Here is a 25994-nt window from a genome sequence, read left to right as displayed (position 1 = left end):
TACACTTGATAAAATTGTTTTAAGTGTCCCCTCGGGAAACATTTGCACCAGGAGAGATGTATGTTGGACATTCCCCATTCTTTCCTTTTCTGAGAACTTTTTAATTGTGGGGCTTCCCTGGAGACTCAGACAGTAGAATTTGCCTGCAGTGCAGGAGACCCAGGTTCGATTCATGGTTGGGAAGATCCCATGGAGAAGGAAAGGGCAGCCCATTCCCATTATTCTATCATCCTAGCTATTAATATAGGCTATTTTGGGATAGTGAGAAGTGACTTTCTTGTCCTTTAGCTATTGACTGCCAAACCTTTAAGAATGAATGCTAGTGGGAATTCCCTGGTAGTCCAGTGTTAGGGCTCTGCGCTTCCACTGCAGAGGGTATGGATTGTATACCTAGTCAGGGAACTAAAACCCTGCATGACATGTGGCGTGTCCAAAAAACTCCCCCCCCCCCCAAAAAAAAAGAAGAAGAAAAAAGAACGAATGACAGAGAAGACTTCAAATCAGTTTCAGTAGCTGGCTGAGACTTTGGGGTTGCCTTCCTTAGGGGTCTGATGAATACATTTAATGTAAAATGCCTGCGTCTGGGAGAAGGGGGTGCATGGGTATTAAGCAATTCAAGGGGTGAGCTGGGCAGATTCTATAGATTGACTAACCAAACACACTTTTCTAGACCCTCATCACAGACCCTGGGAAACATTAGTTCTGGATTTGCTTTCCCAGCCTCCTTTATACACGAGGGATAGCCATATGAATAGGTCTGATCAATACTACATAAGTGAAAAATGTTTAGAGGGGCTTTCGGGAAAACTTTCTTACTTGATAAAAGGAATGTCAGATATTGGTTCCCTCCTTTCTTTCTTCTTTGAATTTGGATATAATTTCAGGAGTTCTTGCAGCTATGGGGAAAATGCTCTGAGCAAATGCCAGCAATCACTTACCCCAACAATTCTTCAGAGTAACAAAGACAAAAACCCTATGTTTAATTAAGCCTCTGTTATTCTGTTATTTTCAGAAGAAACTTACATTAACTTATGCTGCTGCTGCTGCTGCTAAGTCGCTTCAGTCGTGTCCGACTCTGTGCAACCCCATAGACGGCAGCCCACCAGGCTCCCCCGTCCCTGGGATTCTCCAGGCAAGGACACTGGAGTGGGCTGCCATTTCCTTCTGCATGAAAGTGAAAAGTGAAAGGGAAGTGAAAGTGAAAAGTGAAAGGAAGTTGCTCAGTCAAGTCCGACTCTTAGCAACCCCATGGACTGCAGCCTACCAGGCTCCTCTGTCCATGGGATTTTCCAGGCAAGAATACTTGAGTGGGGTGCCATTGTCTTCTCCAATATTAACTTATACATCACTGCAAAATGCTGATATTTCCTATCTTATTTTATGAGAACTAAATATGTAAGATGTCTAATACTTGCCAAGGCAAGCTTCTCTCTCTCATGTCCCTGTTTCCATCTTATTTCCTGGATCAATTTAGATACCTTTGGGGATAAATTTTAGTTCAATTATACTCTAAAAAAAAATTTAAGCAGAGGTCAAAACCATATATGATATTCTAATTAGCAAAGGTGTCAGTTTTCTCCAAGGATAGGATAATATTTTGCATTTTGTTCTGTAATTTTATTTGTCATTCCTAATATCTTTGTTGACTTCTTTGATCAGAGTTTACTGCTCCAGCAGCTTCCTGTAAGGGTCCACATTGCACTAAGCCTATTTTAATTATTTTCCTCTAGATGCATTAAATATTGGAGAAGGAAATGGCAACCCACTCCAGTGCTCTTGCCTGGAGAATCCCATGGATGGGGGAGCCTGGTGGGCTTCCCGCTATGGGTCACACAGAGTCAGACACGACTGAAGTGACTTAGCAGCAGCAGCAGATGCATTAAATTGTACTTGACTACACAGACACTCCCTTGCCACTTTTTCTGTAAGTTCACATAGCCTAGCCCTTTATGTTATTTATCTTTGCTAGTTTAGCTGCTGCCTAAAAGCAGAGCTAGGAGTTCAAAACAAGATAAAAGGCAGCAGCAGCCCATAGGTGTGTTGAGCAGTGCTCCTTCCCCTAAAATAGCCCCATTTCAGGCTCACTCCTTGACCTGAGTGTTGAAAACTTTTTAACTTTAAAATGTGTTTATAATATGCAAATGTGACTGGGAGAGATTTCAGAGTTTATTGGTTAAGATTGACTTGGGAGCTAACACTTATAGAAGGGTTATTAACAAACAGTAGTGAGAGTGTCATTGTTGGGACTGAGACCCAACAATGGCTCTCACAAAAAAAATACTTTATTTTTTAAATAAAGTATTGGAGTTCAACAATTTTTTTTTTTTTTAAACTGTGGATTTTCCCTCCCAGACAATTTATAGAAGGTGCTCAACCTGATCTCTGGGCTTCCCTGGTAGCTCAGCTGATAAAGAATCCGTCTGCAACGCTTAAGACCTGGGCTCTATCCCTGGGTTGGAAAGATCCCCTGGATAAGGGAACGGCTACCCACTCCAGTATTCTGGCCTGGAGAATTCCATGGGGTCGCAAAGAGTCGGACAAGACTGAGCGACTTTCACTTTCGCTTTCAACCTGATCTCTAGGGAGCCTCAGTTTGACTCCTGAATAATAATGGATTTCCTACCTCTTTTCCAGGCAACTAAACCAAATTCTGGACGTATTACCAATCGCTGGTAATTCAACTTTAAAATGGATTTTGTGGAGAATATTTCCAAAGGTTTTTGTTTTTGTTTTAATCCTAACTAGTTTCTCCTGTTACCCCTTAAATCTGCTACTCACTTTTTTTGAAGGACATGTTGCTATAGTGACACTCAAACTAAACACAGACACTCAAGACTATCTGATTTTCTACGTCACAGTGTTTTTAATGCCAAATCTGAAAACACAGCTGGCAATTAGAGCTCTCAAACTATCCAAAACCTTCTCAGAACCAGCGAAACGTGCTGCACAAAGAAATACGCCCATTCTGTGCATCCATTACATGCAAGACACTGCACTGCGTCGTCACTCATTATTTTATTTACTACAAGGAGACCTGTCAGACCAGGAAGGAGACGGGCAAGGTTTGCGGAGGCCGGTAAACAGCATCCCTACAGCGGCAGGGTTCAGCGGGAAGAGCGATTTCTAGTGCCGGGAGTGGCCGGCCAGGTGGAAGCGCGACCTCCGCGCGGTCACCGCGGTCGTCCCGCCGGGCCAATAGCGGAGCGGGCGAGAGGGGGCGCGGCCGGCCGGGGCGGGGCAGGTTTTGGCTGCTCCGGGCTCGGCTCACGTGCGCAGGGCGGCTGGAGCCGGCGCCTCCCGGTTCCCCGCCCGCCATGGAGCGGCTGACGTTACCTCCGGGCGGCGCGGCGGCAGTGGACGAGTACTTGGAGTACCGGAGGTGAGGCAGCGCCTCTGGGGAGCCAGGAGGCCGGTCCGAGCCCCTTCGCGGGAGGAGTGCTGGAGGCGCGGACAGGGGACCGGCGCTGGGTGGCCTTGGCTCCCGGAATCCCGTTCCCGGGCTGGTGGAGGTGGTTCACTTTGATTGCAGGTTTCCTATTTCTAGTATGGTGATGACACGCAGTTCTAGTCTAATAAGTCTCTTCCGAGGCAATTTAAAAGATCTCCGGCTCTCATCCCTTTGAGAAAGGATTATTAACTCCAGATTTATGCAAAGGTCCATTGTTCTTTTCTTAACTGCCCTTGTAGATCGCACTTTGAGTACACCTGGCCTGTAAAAGCAGACATGAGGTTTGCATGTTCACTTTGTAATAGGGTGGGACGTGAACTTCCAAACGTGCCCTCGACCACGAGATGCTGGTTTTAGGAGAAAGACTTTGGTTCTAGAGAAACTCTTATCCGGGGACTGGAAGCGCAGCCGCCGCTAGGGCTTTCGGTAATGACTCACTGCTCTGGCCCTGACGCAAAGGCTGGTGTACCTGCAAGAATGAGTTTTGTTTTGTTTTGTTTTTTAAGGTCTTCCAAGAAAGGTTTTTGACAGTTGGGAAACTGGGTGAGAGGCAGGTGTGCGTGTGTATAAAGCGGAAGTCAGATGATCACAGCCTCTTTGGGAAACAGGTGCAGCCTGAAACCTGAGCCACAGGGGTTGCTCCATCTAAAGGTGGTCCCCCCAAATCCCTTGGGTAAAGGGGTTGCTGTCTGACTGCACTTCCCTCCGACTGTCTAGGTGGTATACTTCGGAGTGACGTCTAGAAATATCTAGTAATTCTGAGCCAGAAAAAGTGAGGATGAGAAGCCTGATGGGTCAGGTCCCATTCCCGGTTAGGTTCACGTAAGGCCAATAGTCTGGAACAGCTTCTACCCAGAGCTTACGTAGGGCAGAGCTGCTCCTTTCGCCCCCAGTTCTCCAGGCCTTTCACTAGGAGCACTATGCTAGGCCCTGATGTTGACTGGACATCTTAGATGCTTAGATGTTTAGGTATGCGGAATGTGGGCCTTCAGTTGTAGTCTCATGCCTGGCCTATGAAATGTTGGGGCCTGGGGGGAAATTATTTTTCAAACATAAACTACTTTAAATAGTTCTCTGTAGAAGTTAGAGCCTTGCTGCTCATAGTGTAGCCATCATGGACCAGCAGTGTAAGCATTGTTGGGGAGCATCACCAGGCCCATTGAAACATTAATCTGAATCTGCATTTGAACTAGATCTCTTAATTTCCTAAGAAAGTAAGAAATAGCAGTAGCTTAATTTTTCCCATAAAATTTTGAGGTCTTACTTCCAGAATTAGAAAATGATATGCCTGATTACTCAATGCATATGTTAGGTATGAAGTGGGGCAGATCTAAGGATGTTTGTGGGTTCTATCTTAGTTTAAACTTCTGGCCAGGGTTTGGAGTCAGGTATGGACATTAATCCTGTTGTCTTCAGCATGGATGCTTTTTGTGCTATTTTGTTTTGGGGGCAAAATATATTTAAAGGAGGAAAATATTAGAATTTTTAGCAGTTTAGTCTCCAACTTCTAATGTGAAAAATGAGCATGTTTACTTCAGAATCAAAGGAGAAATTGAGATGGACATGTGGTAATTCTCCAGTGATAAACCTAGATCTGTGAAGTCAGATGTTATGAATTCATTGACTTTATTATTTATAATCCTTTTTCATATGGGAAGCAAAAGGTTTATTACTATTGTGTGTAATTTTGCTATTAACATGAGCCTAATGTATCAAAATAAAGCCAAAGCAGTCTTCTGACTATACATTTGACTATACAAGTATAGTTTAATTTTAGAGTTTATTATTTTTAACCCAGAAAAGAAATACACATGGCTTAAGAGAAGTATCTTTTGTTGTAGAATTGTTGGTGAGGATGATGGAGGGAAACTTTTTACTCCTGAGGAATATGAAGAATACAAAAGAAAAGTCTTACCTATGCGTTTACAGAACAGATTGTATGTGAGTTGGCGATCACCCACGGGAATGGATTGTAAACTTGTGGGTCCAGAGACACTGTGTTTTTGTACACATAGGTAAGATGCTTTATTGCTAAGTTTTCTGGTGATTAGGAAATATAAAACTGTAGCAGGGCATATCTTCCTTCTATATATAACATTATTCATGATAATTGAGAAACATTTGAAAACAGGTGTTTATATAATATGCCAGAAAGTATGTAAGGTTTTTGAGGGCTATATTTTACATTTTTTCTGTTGTATCCTGTTAGAACTCATTATGGAGTCCCATCACCTTAAGCATCTTTCCTCTTAGCATTGATAAGAAAGATACTGGGGCCTCCCGGCTTTGCCGGGGGTTTTTCGGTCACTCTGCTTCTCCCACCGCTGGACAAGGTAGTAGAGAATGGGTCATCAGATTGCAGAGCTGTTTTTATTTTATTTATTATTGTCAAATGTGTTTTAAAATTCGTTTTTATTGGAGTATAGTTGCTTTACAATATTGTGTTAGTTTCTGAAAAGTGATAGTCGCTCTGTTGTGTCTGACTCTTTGCAACCCCATGGACTGTAGCCCATCAGACTCCTCTGTCCATGGAATTCTCCAGGCGAGAATACTGGAGTGGGTTGCCATTCCCTTCTTCAGGGGACCTTCCTGACCCAGGGCTCGAACCCAGGGCTCCTGCTTTGTAGGCAGATTCATTACTGTCCGAGCCACCAGTGAAGCCCATTTTAGTTTCTGCTATGCAGCAAAGTAAATCAGGATATATGTATATCCTCTCTTTTTTTGGATTTCCTTCCCATTTACGTCACTGTAGAGGACTGAGTAGTGTTCCCTAAACTTATTTTAAAGTTGCTTGAGCTGATCCATGCTAAAAAGTTTACCAATCTACTGATAGAAGCTTTTTTCCTCACATTTACTAGTCTCTTTTTATATGTTAAGAAATGTTTTGTATGAATACCTTTCTCTTTTATTTATACACACACACACACACACGGAGGACCGGTTCCAGGACCCACTGTGGATACCAAAGTCTAGGGATGCTCATGCCCCATAGCTGGGCCCTCCTGTTTGCAGATGTGGATTCAGCCAACCTTGGATCATAAACATGATCCTTGGGGAACACGATATGTGGTTAGTTTAAGCACAGATGTGGAACCCATAAACACTGAGGGCCTACCGTGTTTTTATTGAAAAAAAATCTACACTTTAAACCCATGTTGTTCAAGGGTCAACGCTGTGTATGTGTATATGTATGCTTATATACCTTTCTATAAACAAAAATATAAGCACACCAGAAAAGGAAATGCATGAGGCTGCAGCCATTGAGGTGTTTGACCTGCACTTGAGATTTGCATTTGGCTGTGTTTGTCATTTTCTACTTTAAATTTTATCCCTGCTACAGATCATAGTTGTAAAGCTCAGAAGGACAAAGCTACTTCTTGGAAAAATCACAGAAACTATTACATGGTTTTAGGTAAAAACTTTAGCTTTCTATTCCAGAGGAGCCATGGGAGAGCCTTCCTGTTCTGATCGTTTCTGGGGCTCTTTCCTGACATAGTCTTTGTGCAGTTGCTGTTTACACACTTAAGATTGCCAGAGGTTGTTAGGCAGTTGCTAGGATGAGTAATGTTGTGTGTAGATTGACTTGAAATTTATTTAGCAACCCCAACTAAAAACACTGGAGGAACAGAGAATGAGGGTTATGTTGATGTTGTTCAGAATTAAAGAGAGCTTTGGTAAACTTCCATTGAAGTGAAAGTGGTAAAGAATCCACCTTCAATGCAGGAGACCCGGGTTTGATCCCTGTGTTGGGAAGATCCCCTGGAAAAGGGAATGGCTACCCACTCCAGTATTCTTGCCTGGAGAATTCCATGGACAGAAGAGCCTGGTGGGCTACAGTCCGTGGGGTCGCAAAAAGTTGGACATGACTGAGAGACTAACACTTCCACTGTTTTCTGGTAAACTTATGTTAGTTTTATCATTTACCCTTGTAAATGTTTAGTGCCAGTCTCATACCTATGTATAATGGTACAGCATAGAATTGACCTTCAAAATTGACCCAACCCCACTTGGATGGAAAAAGTTCTTTAGTACCAGTTGCTCAGTGAGATTTCTGTCTAAATTAATTTTCCCTTATTATAAAAGTGAAACTTGGGAGATGGGAGGGAGGTTCAAGTGGAAGGGGACATATGAATATATATGGCTGATTCATGCTTATATATGGCAGAAACCAGCATAGTATTGTAAAGCAATTATCCTCCAATTAAAAATAAATATTTTTAAAAAAGTATAAAAGAAAAGTGAAAACATTGGAAACATTGAAATGAAGAATATAAAGTAACATAGAAAGAAGACACCACCTAAAGCCAGATGCTGTTAAGAAGTTTTAACATGTGTATGTACTTTTTTATTTACATAATTCAATTCAGTTTAGTTCAGTTCAGTTGCTCACTTGTGTCCGACTCTGCGACTCCACGGACTGCAGCACACCAGGCCTCCCTGTCCATCACCAACTCCCAGAGTCTACTCAAACTCATGTCCATTGAGTCGGTGATGCCATCCAACCATCTCATCCTTTGTCATCCCCTTCTCCCCCTGCCTTCAATCTTTCCCAGTATCAGGGTCTTTTCAAATGAGTCACTTCTTTGCATCAGATGGCCAAAGTATTGGAGTTTCAGCTTCAACGTCAGTCCTTCAAATGAATATTCAGGACTGATTTCCTTTAGGATGGACTGGTTGGATCTCCTTGCAGTCCAAGGGACTCTCAAGAGTCTTCTCCAACACCATGGTTCAAAAGCATCAATTCTTCTGAGCTGAGCTTCCTTTATAGTCCAACTCTCACATCCATACATGACTACTGGAAAAACCATAGCTTTGACTAGACAGACCTTTGTTAGCAAAGTAATGTCTCTGCTTTTTCATATGCCATCTAGGTTGGTCATAACTTTTCTTCCAAGGAGCAAGTGTCTTTTAATTTCATGGCTGCAATCACCGTCTGCAGTGATTTTGGAACCCAAGGAAAAAAGTCTGTCACTGTTTCCCTATCTATGTCCCATGAAGTGATGGGACCAGATGCCATGATCTTAGTTTTCTGAATGTTGAGTTTTAAGCCAACTTTTTCACTCTCCTCTTTCACTTTCATCAAGAGGCTCTTTAGTTCTTCTTCACTTTCTGTCATAAGTGTGGTGTCACCTGCATATCTGAGGTTATTGATATTTCTCCCAGCAATCTTGATTCCAGCTTGTACTTCATTGAGTCCAGCGTTTCTCATGATGTACTCTGCATATAAGTTAAATAAGCAGAGTGCCAATATACAGCCTTAGTTGTTAATTATACATGTGTATAAATATTGGACCAGTTATTCATGACAGAATCACGGAAATGTTTCTGCAGTGTAATAGTAGTTGCACACAAGATTTTTAATACCTCCTTGATACACCAGCTAATCCAGTTGTGTTCACTGTGTTTTCCCCAGAGCTCCCACAGAATCTCAGGGGCTCACCAGGTGGAGGGGCAGCTAAGGGGAAGGACAGACTCCACTCATGGCTCTTCCCTTAGTGTTAGCCAATTCTGTGTTTATCTATTTTATATAGTATTATGGTCTGTGAAAGATTTTATTTGAAGAAAAGTTTTCACTGTTAGAGTTAGAAAACTGTTTTTCTTGTACTATACTTATCCATTCCTTTATTATTATTTTGTGTTGTTACATCACTATTTAAAGTACTGTTGCTAATACTACCCCTATGCACAGAGCTTTTTATATACATGGAGTAACTTTCTTAGGGTTTATTTTTTTCAAAAATGAACCATCTGCTTAATGGATGGATCTTTTTCTGTTTCTTGAAACCCTGTTAAATGGGATTAGTTCCCATTAGTTCTTTTATAACACTCTTGACAGGGTGTTGTGAAATATGTACAGTTTAAAAAAAAAGAACTTTGACTCTCTTTGCTAAGTGAAAATGGTATCTTATTGTTATTGTAACTTCTGTTACCTAGTATAATATTGAGAGTAATAAATTTAATATGATTTTACTGAGTATCATCTAATGAGAAGGAAGCCAGTGGTCTGAGAAAATTACATACAGCATTTTAGCAAAGAGTTTTGGCTTTTATAGATGTTTATAATTTATTTTGAAGTTTAAAGTATGTTAAATTAATTAATATGTGTTTATTGAACTTATTTCAATTTTAAATAGCAGAACTGTGAAAATAAATGTAAATCATGCACTTTGATAAAGAGAATTTCATGAACGTTTCTTCATACTAGTGGGTTGTGTTTTGATATTAAAGAATCAATAATAGTATTTTAAGAGAATTATATATGCTATATCTTTGTATGTTGCTGTGAAAATTCTCCTTGATTAAAAATCTAGATGGGGGAAGATTTTCTCTGACCAAAGCAACATAACTGACAAGTACTGCATTTCAGGGGAGTATATTTACACCTTGCTAACAAGAACAATGAACAAAAAATAAAAATGAGAAAGAATCATGTTACCTGTAAGAGAATCCCAGTTGTAGTTTCTGGCAGTCCCTGCATTGTGCTATTATTTCGTCCCTTTCATTTCTTTTAGGTATAAGCAACATAAAACTGACTTTGAAACGATTCCCCCGCAGCGCCCCATCAGTCTGCCTTGCCAAGTGAGGGGCTGCCCTTGCAGGACTTACCTCTATGTGCCTCTGAACGGCACACAGCCCATCCGCTGCCGATGTAAGCACTTTGCCGATCAACACAGTGCAGCGCCTGGCTTTGTATGCAGTGCCTGTGAGTTACATTATGATAAACATATAAACAGAATGCTTTTATCCCCTTACTGAATGTTTGATGTGTCTCTGTGCCAATTTCATTCAGCTTTAGTGACACTGGACACCTGGGAATAATTTGATGAATACGGACTGTAAAAGTTAGTGGAAAAACTTGGTTGTTCATATGCTTTGCAGTCATCGACCTTAATCTCTAATCTCATGTAATTTGAATAAGGTTAAGTAGTAGTAATAGATTTTAAAGAATTACTAGATGTGATCTAATTCAAAATTTCAAATTCTGGATGTTCTACCAACTGAATTCCATTTACAGAATAATCATCCTTAAAAAGGATTTTACAGGTCTAAAAATTTTTTATGATTCACTTGCAGACTATTATGTTACTGCATAAAACACGGTTTGATGGGAAAAACAGAATGTAGCGTGATAATTTTAACACTCTGTGGGCAACAGCACCTTATCTCAACCTGCATGTGCTATTCTCAGTCCCTTCAGTCGTGTCCGACTCTTTGTGACATTATGGACGGTAACCTGCTTTGGCTCCTCTGTCCATGGCATTCTTCAGGCAAGAATACTGGAGTGGGTTGCCATGCCCTCCTCCAGGGAATCTTCCCAACCCAGGAATCGAACCCCCATCTCCTGCCTTAAAGGCAGATTCTTTATCCACTGAGTTACTGTATCTCAATACCTGTACCCAAATCCCAGCCACCATTTCACATGCTCTTACCCTTGATCATCTTTTTAAAAGCCCTTTGAAATAAGTAGAATACTTTTAAAGTTAGGTCCAGTATTTTTCTTCAGGAGATAGTTTTCCCAGTTGTCTTTGTAGTGTCTTGAATTGAAATATTATGATTAAATAGGTTATAAAACATTTTTATTGACAATGGCAGACATAAATTGTTTCACTAAGTATGGAAGTATTTGAATAAAACTTATTTATTATGTGCCTTGGTTTCTGTACATATCTGTCAAAAGTGTGAATGTTAATGGTATATTCTGGATTCTTATTTCAATATGGTTTGTATTTTTATATATAGTGATTTCATTAAGATATAAGTAACATGCTAAAAAATTCATATACAATTGAAGGGTACAGTTCAATGGCTTTTATATTCAAAGTTGTGCACCATCACCACAATAAATTTTAGAATACTTCCATCACCCCCAAAAGAAATTTCATATCCATTATCAGTCATTCCTTATTCCTGTTACCCCTCAACTCTAGACAGCCAGTAATCTACTTTCTATCTCTATGGATTTGCCTATTCTAAACATTTCGTGTAAGTGGAATCATAGAATATGTGGTCATTCCTGACTAGCATCTTTCACTTAGTATAATGTTTTTATGATTCATCTATGCTGTAGCACACATCAGTACTTCTTTGCTTTTTATTGTTAAACAATATTCCACTGCATCCTTTCTATATCTGTGAGTTGGCCCTCCACTATGGCTTTTATGGGGAATTGACACAGAGACATGTTTCTACATTATTTCTTCACTACTGGGTTGTCCCCCAACACCTGCTTTTAACTCAGTGTTTGAGGAGAGGGCCTTCATTTCCTAGCTTTCCAGTGTTTAGCCCAGTTTCCTTTAGTCCTAGTTGGTTTTTCCAATTTTTTGTTGTTGTTGTTGCATACCCCCTTATGCTTTAGCATCTTTTAGGAATAAGAGCAGTGGCTGGAGGAAAGGAGTTCAGGGGTAGAGGTAAGAAGAAGCACTGGCGTCAGAGGACAGTGTATGAAGGATCCAGAATTCAGGTGATTTGGGCCAAGCTCAGTAGTTCAGAGGGCATATAACTGATTACCTATATTTGAAAACATTGAGCTCCTTTTACATCTTGATCCAGGTTCTAAGTGTTCGGGATTTCATAGTTGCTTCACTTGTGCTTGTGGTCAGCCTGCATATGCTCATGACACAGTAGTGGAAACTAAGCAAGAAAGACTGGCGCAGGGAAAACCGGTGGGGCAGGACGTTCCTTATGCAGCAATGGGAGGACTGACTGGCTTCAGCTCGCTGGCAGAAGGCTACATGCGATTAGATGACAGTGGAATTGGTAAGTGATGATATATGAACTGTCATTTTGCTTTTATGTGTGCTAGCAATACTGAAGCCTTATATTTATTTTGCACTTTAAGTTCTTTATGTTATTTTCAAAAAAATTCTCTCATTTGATTTTAAATTTTTAAAAAGATTTTATTGTCACTATGCAATGTTTGATTATTACAGGAAAATTAGAAAACATAAGAGGAAAGATCCTTGTTCATGGTATTTAGATTATCTCAACTCACAGCTCCATTGTTTGTAATAGTGAAATAATATTTGTTTTATTTGATGTGATACAGTTTACCTGTTATCCTATTGTATGTAAGTTTCACCATTATAACTACCTCATTTTGGAAACATAGGCTTTTGTACATGTGTATATATACACATGCATGTGTGCATGTGTTTTCTGTAATATACAATCACTTACGTGTATGTTTACATGTATGTACACACATATGTGCTTGCACATATAAAAATCGGAAGGAATATATGGAAAAGTTTAATTGGATATATCTAAAACTATTGAAGGTAGCTGGATCTTTCTGGGGAAAAGAACTATGGTTCCTATCTACTTTATTTTTTAAAAAACTTTTTATTTTGTATTGGGGTGTAGCCTATTAATAATGTTGTGATAGTTTCAGGTGAACTGCAAAGGGACTCAGCCATACATATATGTGTATCCATACTCCCCCAAACTCCCCTCCTGTCAAGGCTGCCATATAACATTGAGCAAAGTTCAATGTGCTATATAGTAGGTCCTTGTTGGTTATCCATTTTAGAGCAGTGTGTACATGTCCATCCCAGACTCCCCAACGGTCCCTTCCCCACATCCTTCCCCTTTGCAACCATAAGTTCGTTCTCTTAAGTCTGTGAGTCTGTTTCTGTTTTGTAAGTATCTACTGTAAATACTTCTGTTTATGTGGATTATTTAATAATAAGCATTTACTTTGTTTTTATTATAAAAATTATGTAAACATAAGTGAATATTTTCTTGTTATAAAAGATTAAAATAATGGAGATGAAATACAAATCCCTCTGGAACATTTCTCTTAACCCCAGATTCTTTCCTAGAGGGTAATTTGCTGACATCAGTTGATTTGTATTATTCTTTTTAGCATACAATTTTTATAGTTTACTATTTTTAACTTAAAACAAATTTTCAAAGCATTATTATACCAGGACATACAAATCTCTTGTTTTTTGTAACTGCTTCATAGTATTCCACATTTTATGTGTATATATATAAACTGTGCTTAGTTGCTCAGTCGTGTATGACTCTTTGCAACCCCGTGGACTGTAGCCCACCGGGCTCCTCTGTCAGTGGGGATTCTCCAGGGAAGAATACTGGAGTGGGTTGCCATGCCCTCTTCCAGGGGATCTTCCTAACCCAGGGATAGAACCCCGGGTGTCCCACATTGCAGGCAGATTCATTACCATCTGAGCCACCAGGGGAAACCCATATATATGTATGTATGTATGTGAATATGTATACACACACACACACATATATATTTGTATATGTGTATATCAATTTGTATATGTGTGTATATGTGTGTATATATATACACACACACATTAATTTATCTAAACGTTTTCCTTGTTCATTGTATTTAGATTATTTCCATTTTATTTATTTATTCATTTTTGCTTTTGAACTTGTTTCTTTGTGTACTGTGTAAATTTGAGTCTAAGGTAGATGGAGAGAAGTAAAATTCTTGGGTTGAAGTGTCTGCAGATGTGAAATTTTAATACATTCTGTTGAACTGCCCTTCAAAAATGCTGTACTTGTTTATACTTCCTCTAGTGATGTTGTAGTTTACCTATTTCCGAACATTGATACTGATCATTGACGTCATTAACTTTAGTTTTATTGCCAGTCTAATATGTGAAAATGTTGTCATTGTTTCAGTCAGTTGATTTCCCTGGTTATTAGTGAGAGGAGTCTCCTTATATTCAGTGGCCACTTTACTTTCTGTGAGTTGTCTGTTCATACACTTCACTCATTTTTATGTTTTATATTTTCCCATTGATTTATAGGAAGTCTTCTTATATATATATATGCTGTGTACTAATCCTTTGTATTTATTTTGGACGTGTTTTCTTCCAGTACAGCATTTGTCTTTTGGGATTTTGTTGTGGTTTTACAGTTTTTAAATGTTGGAGGCAGGCCTTACCCTACTCTCATTTTATAAATATGCTCTCCTTCACTTTTTTATTTAATTTTTTAAAATTCCATTCCAACTTATTTCATTTTATTTTAATGCTTAGTTTTTCTTTTGTTTTTATGTTTAGCTTTCTTTTGTATCTGGAATTTATTTTTTGTGAAAGAGTAAGGTGTGTATAACTTCAGTTTTTGTCCAAATTGATGACAAGTTATCCAAAAACATTTTTTCCCAAATAATTTGAAACTTTATCTTTCCTATATTCTATCATACTTATTTTATGGCATTGGCTTATTTATCTATTTTATACAAATATTTCATAGTTTTAATTATTCTTCTTCATAGTGTGTTTTGATATTTGGTTACATTCTTTCTGTGTTCTTTTTTCAAGATTGCCTTGACATATTCATGTATTTTCTTCTCTTGGTTATTTTACAACTAGCTTGTTAAATTCCATAAATAAATTCTTTTCAGTTTTTATGGATACATGATTGTATTAGGCTCATGCGTCTGTTACAGAAAACCCAATTATCAGTGGCAAACAAAAAATGATGGTAGTGATGTTACTGATAATTACGGCTTTGTACTGCTAGGGTTTGGTTCAGCCTCTTTATGTCTGTTACCTCATTTAATCCTCATAACTATTCTGAGTGAGGTGCTATTATTAATCCTTTTTACAGACAAGGAAAATCAGTGTAGAATAGTAAAACATCTTGTTCTGTGTTATTCAACAAGTAAGTGGTAGGGCTGAGCTCAACCCAGAAATTGTTCTGGTCTCATTAGTCTGCCTTATCATTGTCTATTTCTGTGCAACTACTATATTGTTTCCATAACTACAGCTTTATAATAAATTATTACGTATGACTTCATTTTATTACTTTAGAATTTTCCTGACCTCTTCTTTCCTTTCAGTTTTTTCAAAACTTTGATAATATTTTTTGAAAACATTCTATTATTTTAGTTGAATGTGTAGATTAATATAGGAAAGAAATACTGTTTTAAAATATTGAGTCTTCACATCTTTGTTGTCTTCTGTATAATTACATGAAATTCTCAAGTTATCTTCATAAAAGTCCTACACAATTCTTAATTTTATTTCTAGGTATTTCATCATTTTTTGTAGCTATGATACATGAGTTTTTCCCTTCCTTTGTATTTTCTAGCTGATTGTTTATTTAAAAAAAGGAAATATTTTATGCAGCTTTTGTCATTATTATTTAATCTTAGAATTTTAAATGTAAATCTTTAGTTGATTTTGCAAATATTATTGATCCTTGAACAACAGGGGTTTGAACTATGAGGGTCCACTTATATGTGGATTGTTTTCAATAGTAAACACCACAGTACTACATGATCTGCAATTGGCTGAATCTGTGAATGTGGAACTGGAGATACAGAAGACTGACTATAAAGTTATATGCAGATTTTGACTGCATGTAAAGGATTAGTACCCTTAACCCTTGCGTAGTTTAAAGGTTAAGTGTAATGATATTTTTGCCTATTCCTTTCCAAAATTTATGATTCTTCTTATTTTTCATTAAACAAAATGGCTGGTACTTTAAGAACAATGCTAAACTAATAGTGGTAGTAGCTGACATCTTTGCCTTTTTATGACGATTGGTCTTTTATCACTTAAGCATCTTTATAATAGAAAGAAAAGAAACCTCCCCCTTTTGACTCCTGAGGGATGGTGGGTATAAAGAGAGGTGAGAATGAGAAGAGGAAACGTAAGATGTTTTTGTCTTGATTTTATATGTAGGGGAACCTGGAGCAGAGAGACGTCTACTCTATTAGCCCTGTACAGTCGTGGGTAGAGAGAACCTCCTGCTGGAATTTGGTTCCTTTGTGAGGCTGAAGGAGGCTGTGATTCCCAGCTCATAGAGGGTGCTTGGAAGGCAGCAGAGCTGTGAGGCAGCAGGGCTGCCATGACATCTGTCGTAGCAAAGGGCCAAGGTGACAGCAGAGCAGAGCTCGATGAGGGTCTCCTGAGCTCCGGGGGATTCAGCAGAAAAAGAGACTGGCATCTGAGGGGTCTGCACTCACCGTGCGAGACTGTGAGGCTACCCGGCCCTATCAAGCCGAGAGATTAAATTCCAGCTTAAGGCCAGCCTTTAGCACCTGAGGTCACTAGTGCACGTAGTGACCAGAGGACACTCAGGGCCCTGGCTGGACCTGAGCCCCCTTGTCTGATCTTCCCACAGGTCACAAGAGGGAGGAGCTGGAAAAGAAGGGAGCAGGAATCTGAAGGCCTGAGCAGCTGTCCCACAGTGTTCACTTTATAGGAAAGGACTCAGTTTAAAAGCAAATGGGACACAAAGTTAATTTCTTCCCCTCTACCCGTGGAAGGGGACAGGCATGTGGGGGAAGGGTGAAGTTCATGAAGAAGTAGAGCACTTACCACTTCTCTCTGCAGTTTCCTTCGTTTTGGTCCAGAAGTCAGTGTATTTAGAGTGGGTCTTTGTAGATTGTGGTTTAGGGTTGTGGATGTTTCCTCGTTTTATTGAATAAGTTTTCTTTATTTTTACATTTCTTGTCTTTAGATGGTTTTCCACTGAGGAATGGAGGAAAAGTACGTTTATTTAACCCTCTTCAACTAGAAGCTTTTTTTCCTCTGAATGTCTCACTTTTTATTATGTTTTTTGACTGTGTTAGGGTTTTATACCTCTTTGCTGATGTACAGTTATGTTTTTGTGTAATTTTTTTTCTGTGAAAAAGATCTCTCAAATGCAGAAATGCTTTTACCCACTTGACTACTATATATGGCAGATAAAAATCTAAAAAAAATTTTCTTTTTACAGAAAGGATTTTTCTAATGATTCTACTGGGGTTCTAATTTATCTCACTTTTGAAATAACTTCTTTGTATCCTAACAGAGATTTAATTTTCATTCTTCACATTTTTGTCCTCAGGTGCACCGTCAGCTGAGTTTTTAGACTCTCCAGGTACAGCCATGGACCACCCATTTCTAAAGGCATTTCAAGCATCATCTAGCTCTTCTCCAGAAACACTAACAGGTGGTAATGAAATTAAACTGAGAAATATTTTTGGTTTTAGTTAAGTAAGAATGTAAATTGATATATTTTCCAGATTACTGTTTTTCCCCCAATATTACCATAATTTGATTATCATTTTTCTTTCATATTACCCAGGCCCTAAGAAAAAACAATGAACTTCATTTTTAATTGGGAAAAACTGCTAAATTATGAAGATTCTGATAATACTATAGTTTGGAGCTTTAAAACCTTATTCTGGTACATGTAATTGCTTTGATGTCTGAATAAGAGCACCCTCTAGTGGACTAATTGCCTTGATCCTTGATCCTTTGGGTTCTCCCAAGTAAGATGTAATCCAGTGATTATAGGTTAGCAAGGTTTTATCATTCATAAGTTACACATAAAAATGAATGGAATTTATTTTTAAGCACTTTATTGCATTTTCTTTATTGTAAATAAGAATAAAAACAATGAAAGACTATATGATTTATGAGGTACTTAATATTTTAAAATATTTTTAAATAAGAATTTTCCTTTTATTTTCATACACCCTTTCCATGTACCCTGACCTTTTCCACAAAGGATTTTAAAGCTGCTTACAAAACAACACACAATGAAGAAATTATAAAATGTAGACAGAAGTAAGAAATTAAAACCAAAACAAAAGGACATAGTTGTTTCTTTTTTTTTAACTTAAGGTATATTAAAAAATTATTTCAGTTTTTAAAATTTTGAAAGCAGATATTAGCATCACTTATGGTTGCCTTCACAAACTTATACAAACTCTTATACAAACTGTAAAAACTCTTATACAAACTCTACAAACTCTTAGTCCATTCAGGTGGCTGTAACAAAATGCCATAGATTGGGTGGCTTATAAACAACAAAAACTTACTTCTCAGTTCCGAAGGTGGGAAAGTCCCAGATAAAGGTGCCAGCGTGGTTGTGTTCTGATGAAGGGCCTCTTCCTGATTTACATGCACTGCCTTCTTGTGTCCTCACATGGTAGAAGGGTTGAGAAGTCTCTTTGGCATCTCTTTTATAAGAACACTAATCCCATTCATGAGGGCTCCACCTTCATAACCTAAGAACCTCCCAAAGGGCCCACTTCCTGAGATCATCACACTGGGCATTAGGATTTCAACATATGCATTTCGGTGGTGGGGGCACACACATTCAGACCATAGCACAAACCTTCAGCAGTTACCTCTGTGCATTATCTGTTGCAGGGTTACCCCAGTTTTTACTTATAAAATGTAAAATATAGTTGAAGAAAACTGAGCACTGATGTGAAATAGCTATATGGTGTTATTTAATAGTGCTTCGCTGGTGGCTCAGATGGTAACGAATTTGCCTGCCATGCAAGAGACCCACCCAGGTTCAGTCCTTGGGTTGAGAAGATCCCCTGGAGAAGTGAATGGCTACCCACTCCAGTATTCTTGCCTGGAGAATTCCATAGACAGGGAAGCCTAGCCGGGCTACAGTCCACTTGAATATTTGGAGTGTTTACCAATGAGCATTACTCTTTTTAAAACACATATATACATTCTTTTAAATATTTTTTTTTCCATTGTAGTTTCTCACAGGATACTGAAATAGTTCCCTGTGCTATACAGTAGGACCTTGGTTTTCTTTTGTCTGAATGTAATAAGTTTGTGTCTAACAACCCCAAACTCCCAGTCAATCCTGTCCCTCCCCTCTACCCCCCGAACATTACTTTTGTCTTATGATGCTTTCTGAAAAAGAGGGAATAGGATCAGTGATTCATTTAGATAATTTCTGGTTTGAAAAGTAAAATCACTTGGTAGGAGGAAAGTTTTTTTTTCTGTTTTTTATTTCAGAAGAATTTATAACTATATCAAATGTTACATATTACAGTTTGCCCTTGAGCAGCACAGCAGAATTAGGTGCCCCAACCCCTGTGCAGCTGAAAATCCTCGTGTAAGTGTATAGTTGGCCTTCTATATCTGCAATTCCTCCACATCTGGGGATACAACCAATCTAGTATCGTATAGTACTGTAGTAGGTATTTATTGAAAATAACCCAAGTGGATCCACACAGTTCAAACCCATATTGTTCAAGGGTTAACTGTACTGAGATTTGATTTTCCTTGTTAGTAGGTACAAGTAGTCAAGTTTCTTCCTTAAGGAAACCGGAAGAGGATGATATGGCTTTCTTTGAAAGACGATACCAGGAAAGGGTAAGTCTGTTGGAAAATCTGCTTACATTAAGCATTTACTTGTAACAGAGACACTGCTGTAGGACAATTATATATTGATTGTGGATCATCATTAAAATCTTTACTTATAGCTGGTGTTAGGCCTTGAGGCTTATTTAGAATAATTCAGAGAGAAATAGGCCTGCTAAAAATGATATTAATGGACCACATAACCATGATGGTGTGATCAGTCACCTAGAGCCAGACATCCTGGAATGAGAAATCAAGTGGGTCTTAGGAAGCATCATTATGAACAAAGCTAGTGGCAGTGATGGAATTCCAGCTGAGCTATTTCAGACACTAAAAGATGATGCTGTGAAAGTGCTGCACTCAGTATGCCAGCAAATTTGGCCACAGGACTGGAAAAGGTCAGTTTTCATTTCAATCCCAAAGAAGGGCAATGCCAAAGAATGCTTAAACTACCACACAATTGCACTCATCTCACAGGCTAGCAAAGTAATGTTCAACATTTTCCAAGCTAGGCTTCAACAGTACTTGAACTAACTTCCAGATGTTTAAACTAGATTTAGAAAAGACAGAGGAACTAGAGATCAAATTGCCAACATCTGTTGGATCATAGAAAAAGCAAGAGAATTCCAGAAAAACATCTATTCCTGCTTCATTGACTATGCTAAAGCCTTTGACTGTGTGAATCACAACAAACTGTGGAAAATCCTTAAAGAGAATACCAGACCATCTTACTTGCCTGCTGAGAAATCTGTATGCAGGTTAAGAAGCAACATTAAGAATCAGACATGGAACAACGGACTGGTTCCAAACTGGGAAAGCAGTATGTCAAGGCTGTATTTTGTCACCTTGTTTATTTAACTTCTATGCAGAGTACATCTTGTGAAATGCTGGACTGGATGAAGCATAAGCTGGAATCAAGATTTCCAGGAGAAATATCAGTAACCTCAGATATGCAGATGACACCACCCTTATGGCAGAAAGCAAAGAGGAACTAAAGAGCCTCTTAATGAAAGTGAAAGAGGAGTGAAAAAGCTGGCTTAAACCTCAACATTAAAAAAATGAAAATTTTTAATTAAGTAGCAAGTATCCTTTTTAATCTGACTTTACATCAGAATCTATTTTGTCCTGACATGGAAGTTTCTAAGGGCTACTTCTAGGTAAAAATAAACACACTAAAATGTACAAATAATTCCAATTATGGAAAGACATTAAGCATATATATCTGGACAGCATATTAAAAAGCAGAGACATCACTTTGCCAACAAAGGATAGTCTAGTCAAAGCTATGGTTTTTCCAGTAGTCATGTATGGATGTGAGAGTTGGACTGTAAAGAAGGCTGAGCACTGAAGAATTGATGCTTTTGAACTGTGGTGTTGGAGAGTCCCTTGGACTGAAAGGAGATTAAACCAGTCAATCCTAAAGGAAATCAGTCCTGAATATTTATTGGAAGGACTGATGCTGAAGCTGAAACTCCAATACTTTGGCCGCCTGATGCGAAGAACTGACTCACTGGAAAAGATCCCAATGCTGGGAAAGATTGAAGGCAGGGGGAGAAGAGGACGACAGAGGATGAGATGGTTGGATGGCATCACCGACTTGATGGACTTGAGTTTGAGCAAGCTCCAGGAGTTGGTGATGGACAGGAAAGCCTGGCATGCTGCAGTCCATGGGGTTGGCAAAGACTCAGACAGGACTGAGTGACTGAACTGAACTGAACTGAGATATTCAGTGAACCAGTGAAGTTGCTCAGTCGTGTCCAACTCTTTGTGACCCCATGGACTGTAGCCTACCAGGCTCCTCTGTCCAAAGGATTTCCCAGGCAAGAGTACTGGAGTGGGTTGCCATTTCCTTCTCCAGGGGATCTTCCTGACCCAGGGATCGAACCTGTGTCTCCTGCATTACAGGCGGGTGCTTTACTGTCTGAGCCACTGGGGATGCCCATATATATTATATATATAATAATATATCTTATACTATATATTATTTATATATTATTTTATATATCTTATTAATATATTTTATATATTTTATTAATATATATAATTTTATATAATATAAATATAAATATATAATAATATATTGTAAAATATATATTAAGATATAATATAAAATATATTATTTTATATATATATTATATATATATGGGCATCCCCGGTGGCTCAGCAGTAAAGAATCCACCTGCCAATGCGGGAGACATAGCTTCCATCCCTGGGTCGGGAAGATCCCCTTCAGAAGGAAATGGCAACCCACTCCAGTATTCTTGTCTGGGAAATCCTTTGGACGGAGGAGCCTGGCAGGCTACAGTCCATGGGGTCACAGAGAGTATATACCTTATTGGGCAGCGCAGAAAGTTCTTTTGGAAAATGCTGATCTAAGAAAAAGAAGTGGTGGTAGAATCTCAGGGGTAAAGATGAAATGGGCAGAGTGAGAAAAGGAGAGACTATTATTGCAGCATCATCAAGGATAAACTTTTAATCAAATCAGTGTTCTTGGAAAACACACAGTCACAACTGAGCTTTAGTGTTTCCTCATAAGCTTATGAGGGGCAGCGTTCTAAATTCCTTCTTTCCCTCCTCCAGGAACTTGGGTAGTGTTGACTGCCTTGAAAACATGTGAATGGTATTTGCTTGTGGCAAGGTAAATGGAGTTCTTATCTGTGAATGTTTTAGGGGATATCCCTGGCCCATCCAGACCTAGAATTTATGGATTTATTAGTTGTGGTTTTATTATAACTGTTTAGCCTATGTGATGAATGGAGTGTAAAAACTAAGAAACTCAAACCTCACAACTTTCTCTCAGGTGACCTGTACCATTCACATCATTAGTGCTTGTCTTATACTCCAAAAAACTTAAGACAAGCACCATTGAGGGAAAAAGACAATTAGGAAGCTGAATCTGATGGGTTCAGGGCCACCTTTAGAAAGCAGTAACATCCAAATCTGGTTTTGCTTTTTGCTAATTGGTATCACTGGGTGTGGGGAAGTTGGTTTTGATAATTGAAGCTTTGGTGGTAACACAGCTTACTAACTGCATCTACATCTTCTGAAGAGTTGCTTCTTAGCTTGTATTATCTATCAGGTCAACTTGTTTTCTTCCATTGTGGATGACCTTTGGTCTCTTTTCCCTATAAAAGGAGAATTGTATTAAGGAAACAATTACTAAAGGTCAGCTGGGTGCAAGATACTGTGTTAATGCCAGGAACTTTTTTAAAAGGGAGCCAAAAGAGGTGTTTTGCTCTTTGGACACGATTAGGAGGATGTATTTGCTAGGTGGGCTTCCCAGGGAGCTCATTGGTAAAGAGTCTGCCTGACAGTGCAGAAGATGCAGGAGACCTGGGTTCAGTCCTTGGGTTGAAAAGATTCCCTGGAGAAGGAGATGGCAGCCTGCTCCAATATTCTTGCGTGGAAACTTCCATGAATGGAGGAGCCTGGCAGGCTGTACAGTCCACAAGGTCACAAAGATTCGGACACAACTGAGCACACACACACGCATTTGCTAAGTACCGTTTGAAATAAGCAAACACTGCTTTGGCTTTTGTTTGTATGTTTAGCATCTTTGATCTTTTTGATGTTGTGTGAAAGTGTTAGTCACTCAGTCATGTCTGACTCTGTGTGATCTCATGGATTGTCTCCTCTGACCATGGAACTCTCCAGGCAAAAATACTGAAGTGGGTAGCCATTCCATTCTCCGGGGGATATTCCCGGCCCAGGAATCGAACCCAGGTCTCCTGTATTGCAGGCAGACTCTTTACCATCTGAGCCAACAGGGAAGCGCTTTTTGATGTTACTACAAATCTAACACTTGACCCTAAATGAGAGGGGTGAATGAGTGAGTGAAAGTTGCTCAGTCATGTCTGACTTTTTGCAACCCCACAGACACCACAGTCCATGGAGTTCTCCAGGCTAGAATACTGGAGTGGGTAGCCTTTCCCTTCTCCTGAGTATCTTCCCACCCCAGGGATCGAACCCAGGTCTCCTACATTGCAGGCAGATTCTTTACCAGCTGAGCAGCAAGGGAAGCCCAAGAATACTGGAGTGGGTAGCCCATCCCTTCTCCAGCAGATCTTCCCTACCTAGGAATTGAACTGGGGTCTCCTGCATTACAGATGGATTCTAGCATTTATTGAGTGCTTATTAAGTACCTAGATTTTTATATATATAATCTTATTTAATCCTTTGGAACAACCCCTTACATAGTACCTATTACTATGCCTTTTCTACACATTACAAAACTGTTAGCTAAATAACTTGCCTTAGGTGTTTAATCACTACTTAAGGGACTTCCCTATAGCTCTGACAGTAAAGAATCTGCCTGCAATGCAGAAGACCCAGGTTCAATGCATGGATCAGGACGATCCCTTAGAGAAGGAGATGGCAACCCACTCCAATATTCTTGCCTGGGAAATTCCATGGAAAGAAGAACCTGGCAGGCTACAGTCCATGGGGTCGCAAAGAGTGGGACACAACTAAGCGACTAACACACACAGAGAATTCAAGTACTCATCTTTGTCTTAGAATGGAGTGTTCTTTGAGGGACCTACGGATAGCCTGTTGACTACTGGTACAGAATATAAGTGTGATATGAGTGTACAATATTTATTTTTCGTTGTGCTGTGCGGCATGCAGGATTTTAGTTCTCTGACGAGGGGTTGAACCTGTGTCATCTGCAGTGGAAATGTGGAGTCTTAACCACTAGACCACCAGAGAAGTCCTGAGTGTATGTATAAATGAGGTTCCCAACCAACTGAAAGAGGAGAGAGAAAGGGGAAAAAAATGGGAAAGAGACAGAGACAGGAGTCATGAATTTTATAATTAGGACGTTATTTGTAAGTTGGTGAGATCGGGTAGACTGATTTTACTAGATCTCTTCTGCTTTCTTGGTATTATTGCTGTCACATTAGAAGATAAGAGGCCTCCCTCCACCCACCCAGCCCCATAATTTCTCTTCCCTTCTCCTGCAGGGGTAAGGCAGTGGTGTTGCCTATGGGAATTGGTGTCTGTGAGCGCAAGTAGCAGTAAGAGGAAGATGCGTTCTGTGTTCTTTGGAGTCTTTTTTTTCCCCCTAGGAAAGACTGTGTGTTTCTAAAAGATCAGAAGGCTGCTGCTTAGGGTATGCAAGCTTCTTTGTTTCAGTTACAATGGAGAAAGACAACCTTCTGAAAGGTAACTGTTGAAATGCTGAAATCAGAATTGTAGGAAACTGTCCTTTAAGCAGTATGTGTTCCAGGGGTAATCCAACTGGATTAGGTGTCTCCTGTAATGCTGGAGGGAATGTGCACAGGCTGGATGTAAGGCTAGGCATTCAAGCTTTTTTTTTTTCTTTTTTAATTTTAGAGGCAATTAAAAATAATCATTTCTCCAAATCAATATTCATTATATGTTATGTTGTTAAAATGCTTTGGTAAAGTTGAAATCAAACCATGCTTGATTATGTTTGTAATTAGAAAATTTTCTCAGTCTTTGACAATGTTTCACACACGCACAGAGCCCCTGCTAGGACCCCTCTCTGCAGGGTTCTTGCTTTTGTGCTCATTGTGTGAGTCCTCTGTTCAGTCAACACTCCTCAAGTCTCTTTTGTGCTGAGCTCTGTGTGTGTATATGTTTCTGTGTGTGTGTGAGTGAGACTCTCTGCCTCTTCCCCTCTGTCTGGCCCACTCTCTCTGTCTCTAAGGCATTGCTGAAGTCTGCTCTTGCTCTGAGAGAGAAGAGAAGAAAAAGAGGAGCAAGAGGGATTGGAAGCTTGCATACCCCAACAAACCATATTTTAAAAATGCAGTTAGGTCCCTTCAACAATCAGGTTGTGGCTTCAGTATTTAGCAGCATAAGAACTGCTAAATAACTGTGTAAAATGGCTGTGATAAATAAGACATGAATCCAAATAAGGTATGTACCACATTTTTTTTATTTTTAGGATGTTTTACAAATTATTGTATCAACAAATATTTTAAATTTTCAGATAAAAATGGAAAAGGCTGCTAAGCAGAAAGGAAAAGCACCATTGCCATCAACTATGAAACCTTCATGAATGCTACTGGGGAAATTAAAACCAGCATCCAAATATGTCTTTTGTGTGTTAATTATTTAAACATAATAATACAGTTTATTTTTCCTCAAATTACTTACATTTTTTCTATGTAAAAATGTCTTTTGAATGTTTCCTTATTTACACGTGACAGTACCTTATGTTACTTTTGCCAAAATTTATGATTTATTACTTTATATAAACTTTTTTCTCTCTCCTAACAAATGAGGCTATTTTCATGTTAGTCAAAACCTTAAAGTACAGTAGCTATTTTGAGTTTATAATAATTTAACCTTTTCAGGCTACTTAAAAATTTTAAGATGTTATTGAGGGTTTGAACAAACATTTCATTCAAAATAGTTAAATTAAAATCCTTAGTTTTTTTATTTTCTAAACTTTGTAATGTTGATTTGTTTTAAAATAAAAACTT

At 38.9% G+C, this 25994-nt stretch overlaps 1 protein-coding gene across 4 annotated transcripts; it reads left to right on the top strand.

Annotated features, from left to right (window-relative positions):
• The first annotated feature begins 3011 nt into the window (after positions 1 to 3011).
• FAM221A (family with sequence similarity 221 member A) lies at positions 3012 to 25994 on the top strand. 4 transcript variants are annotated; one of them, XM_043873180.1, is made up of 7 exons: positions 3015 to 3379; positions 5290 to 5463; positions 9961 to 10151; positions 11999 to 12205; positions 17270 to 17374; positions 19475 to 19554; positions 25499 to 25994. In XM_043873180.1, the coding sequence occupies exons 1-7, from the start codon at positions 3315 to 3317 to the stop codon at positions 25565 to 25567; spliced, it is 891 nt and encodes a 296-aa protein (XP_043729115.1). In that variant the 5' UTR covers positions 3015 to 3314; the 3' UTR covers positions 25568 to 25994. The 4 variants fall into 4 exon arrangements, with proteins under 4 accessions (XP_043729118.1, XP_043729115.1, XP_043729114.1 ...); XM_043873179.1 differs by having other exon boundaries at positions 3026 to 3379; positions 19472 to 19554; XM_043873182.1 differs by having other exon boundaries at positions 3032 to 3509; positions 19472 to 19554; positions 25499 to 25898.

The sequence above is a fragment of the Cervus elaphus genome, chromosome 18 (assembly GCF_910594005.1).
Source record: "Cervus elaphus chromosome 18, mCerEla1.1, whole genome shotgun sequence".
Lineage (NCBI taxonomy): Eukaryota > Metazoa > Chordata > Mammalia > Artiodactyla > Cervidae > Cervus > Cervus elaphus.
Note: the sequence above shows the minus strand (reverse complement) of the source record. Positions and strands in the feature narration are given on the sequence as shown.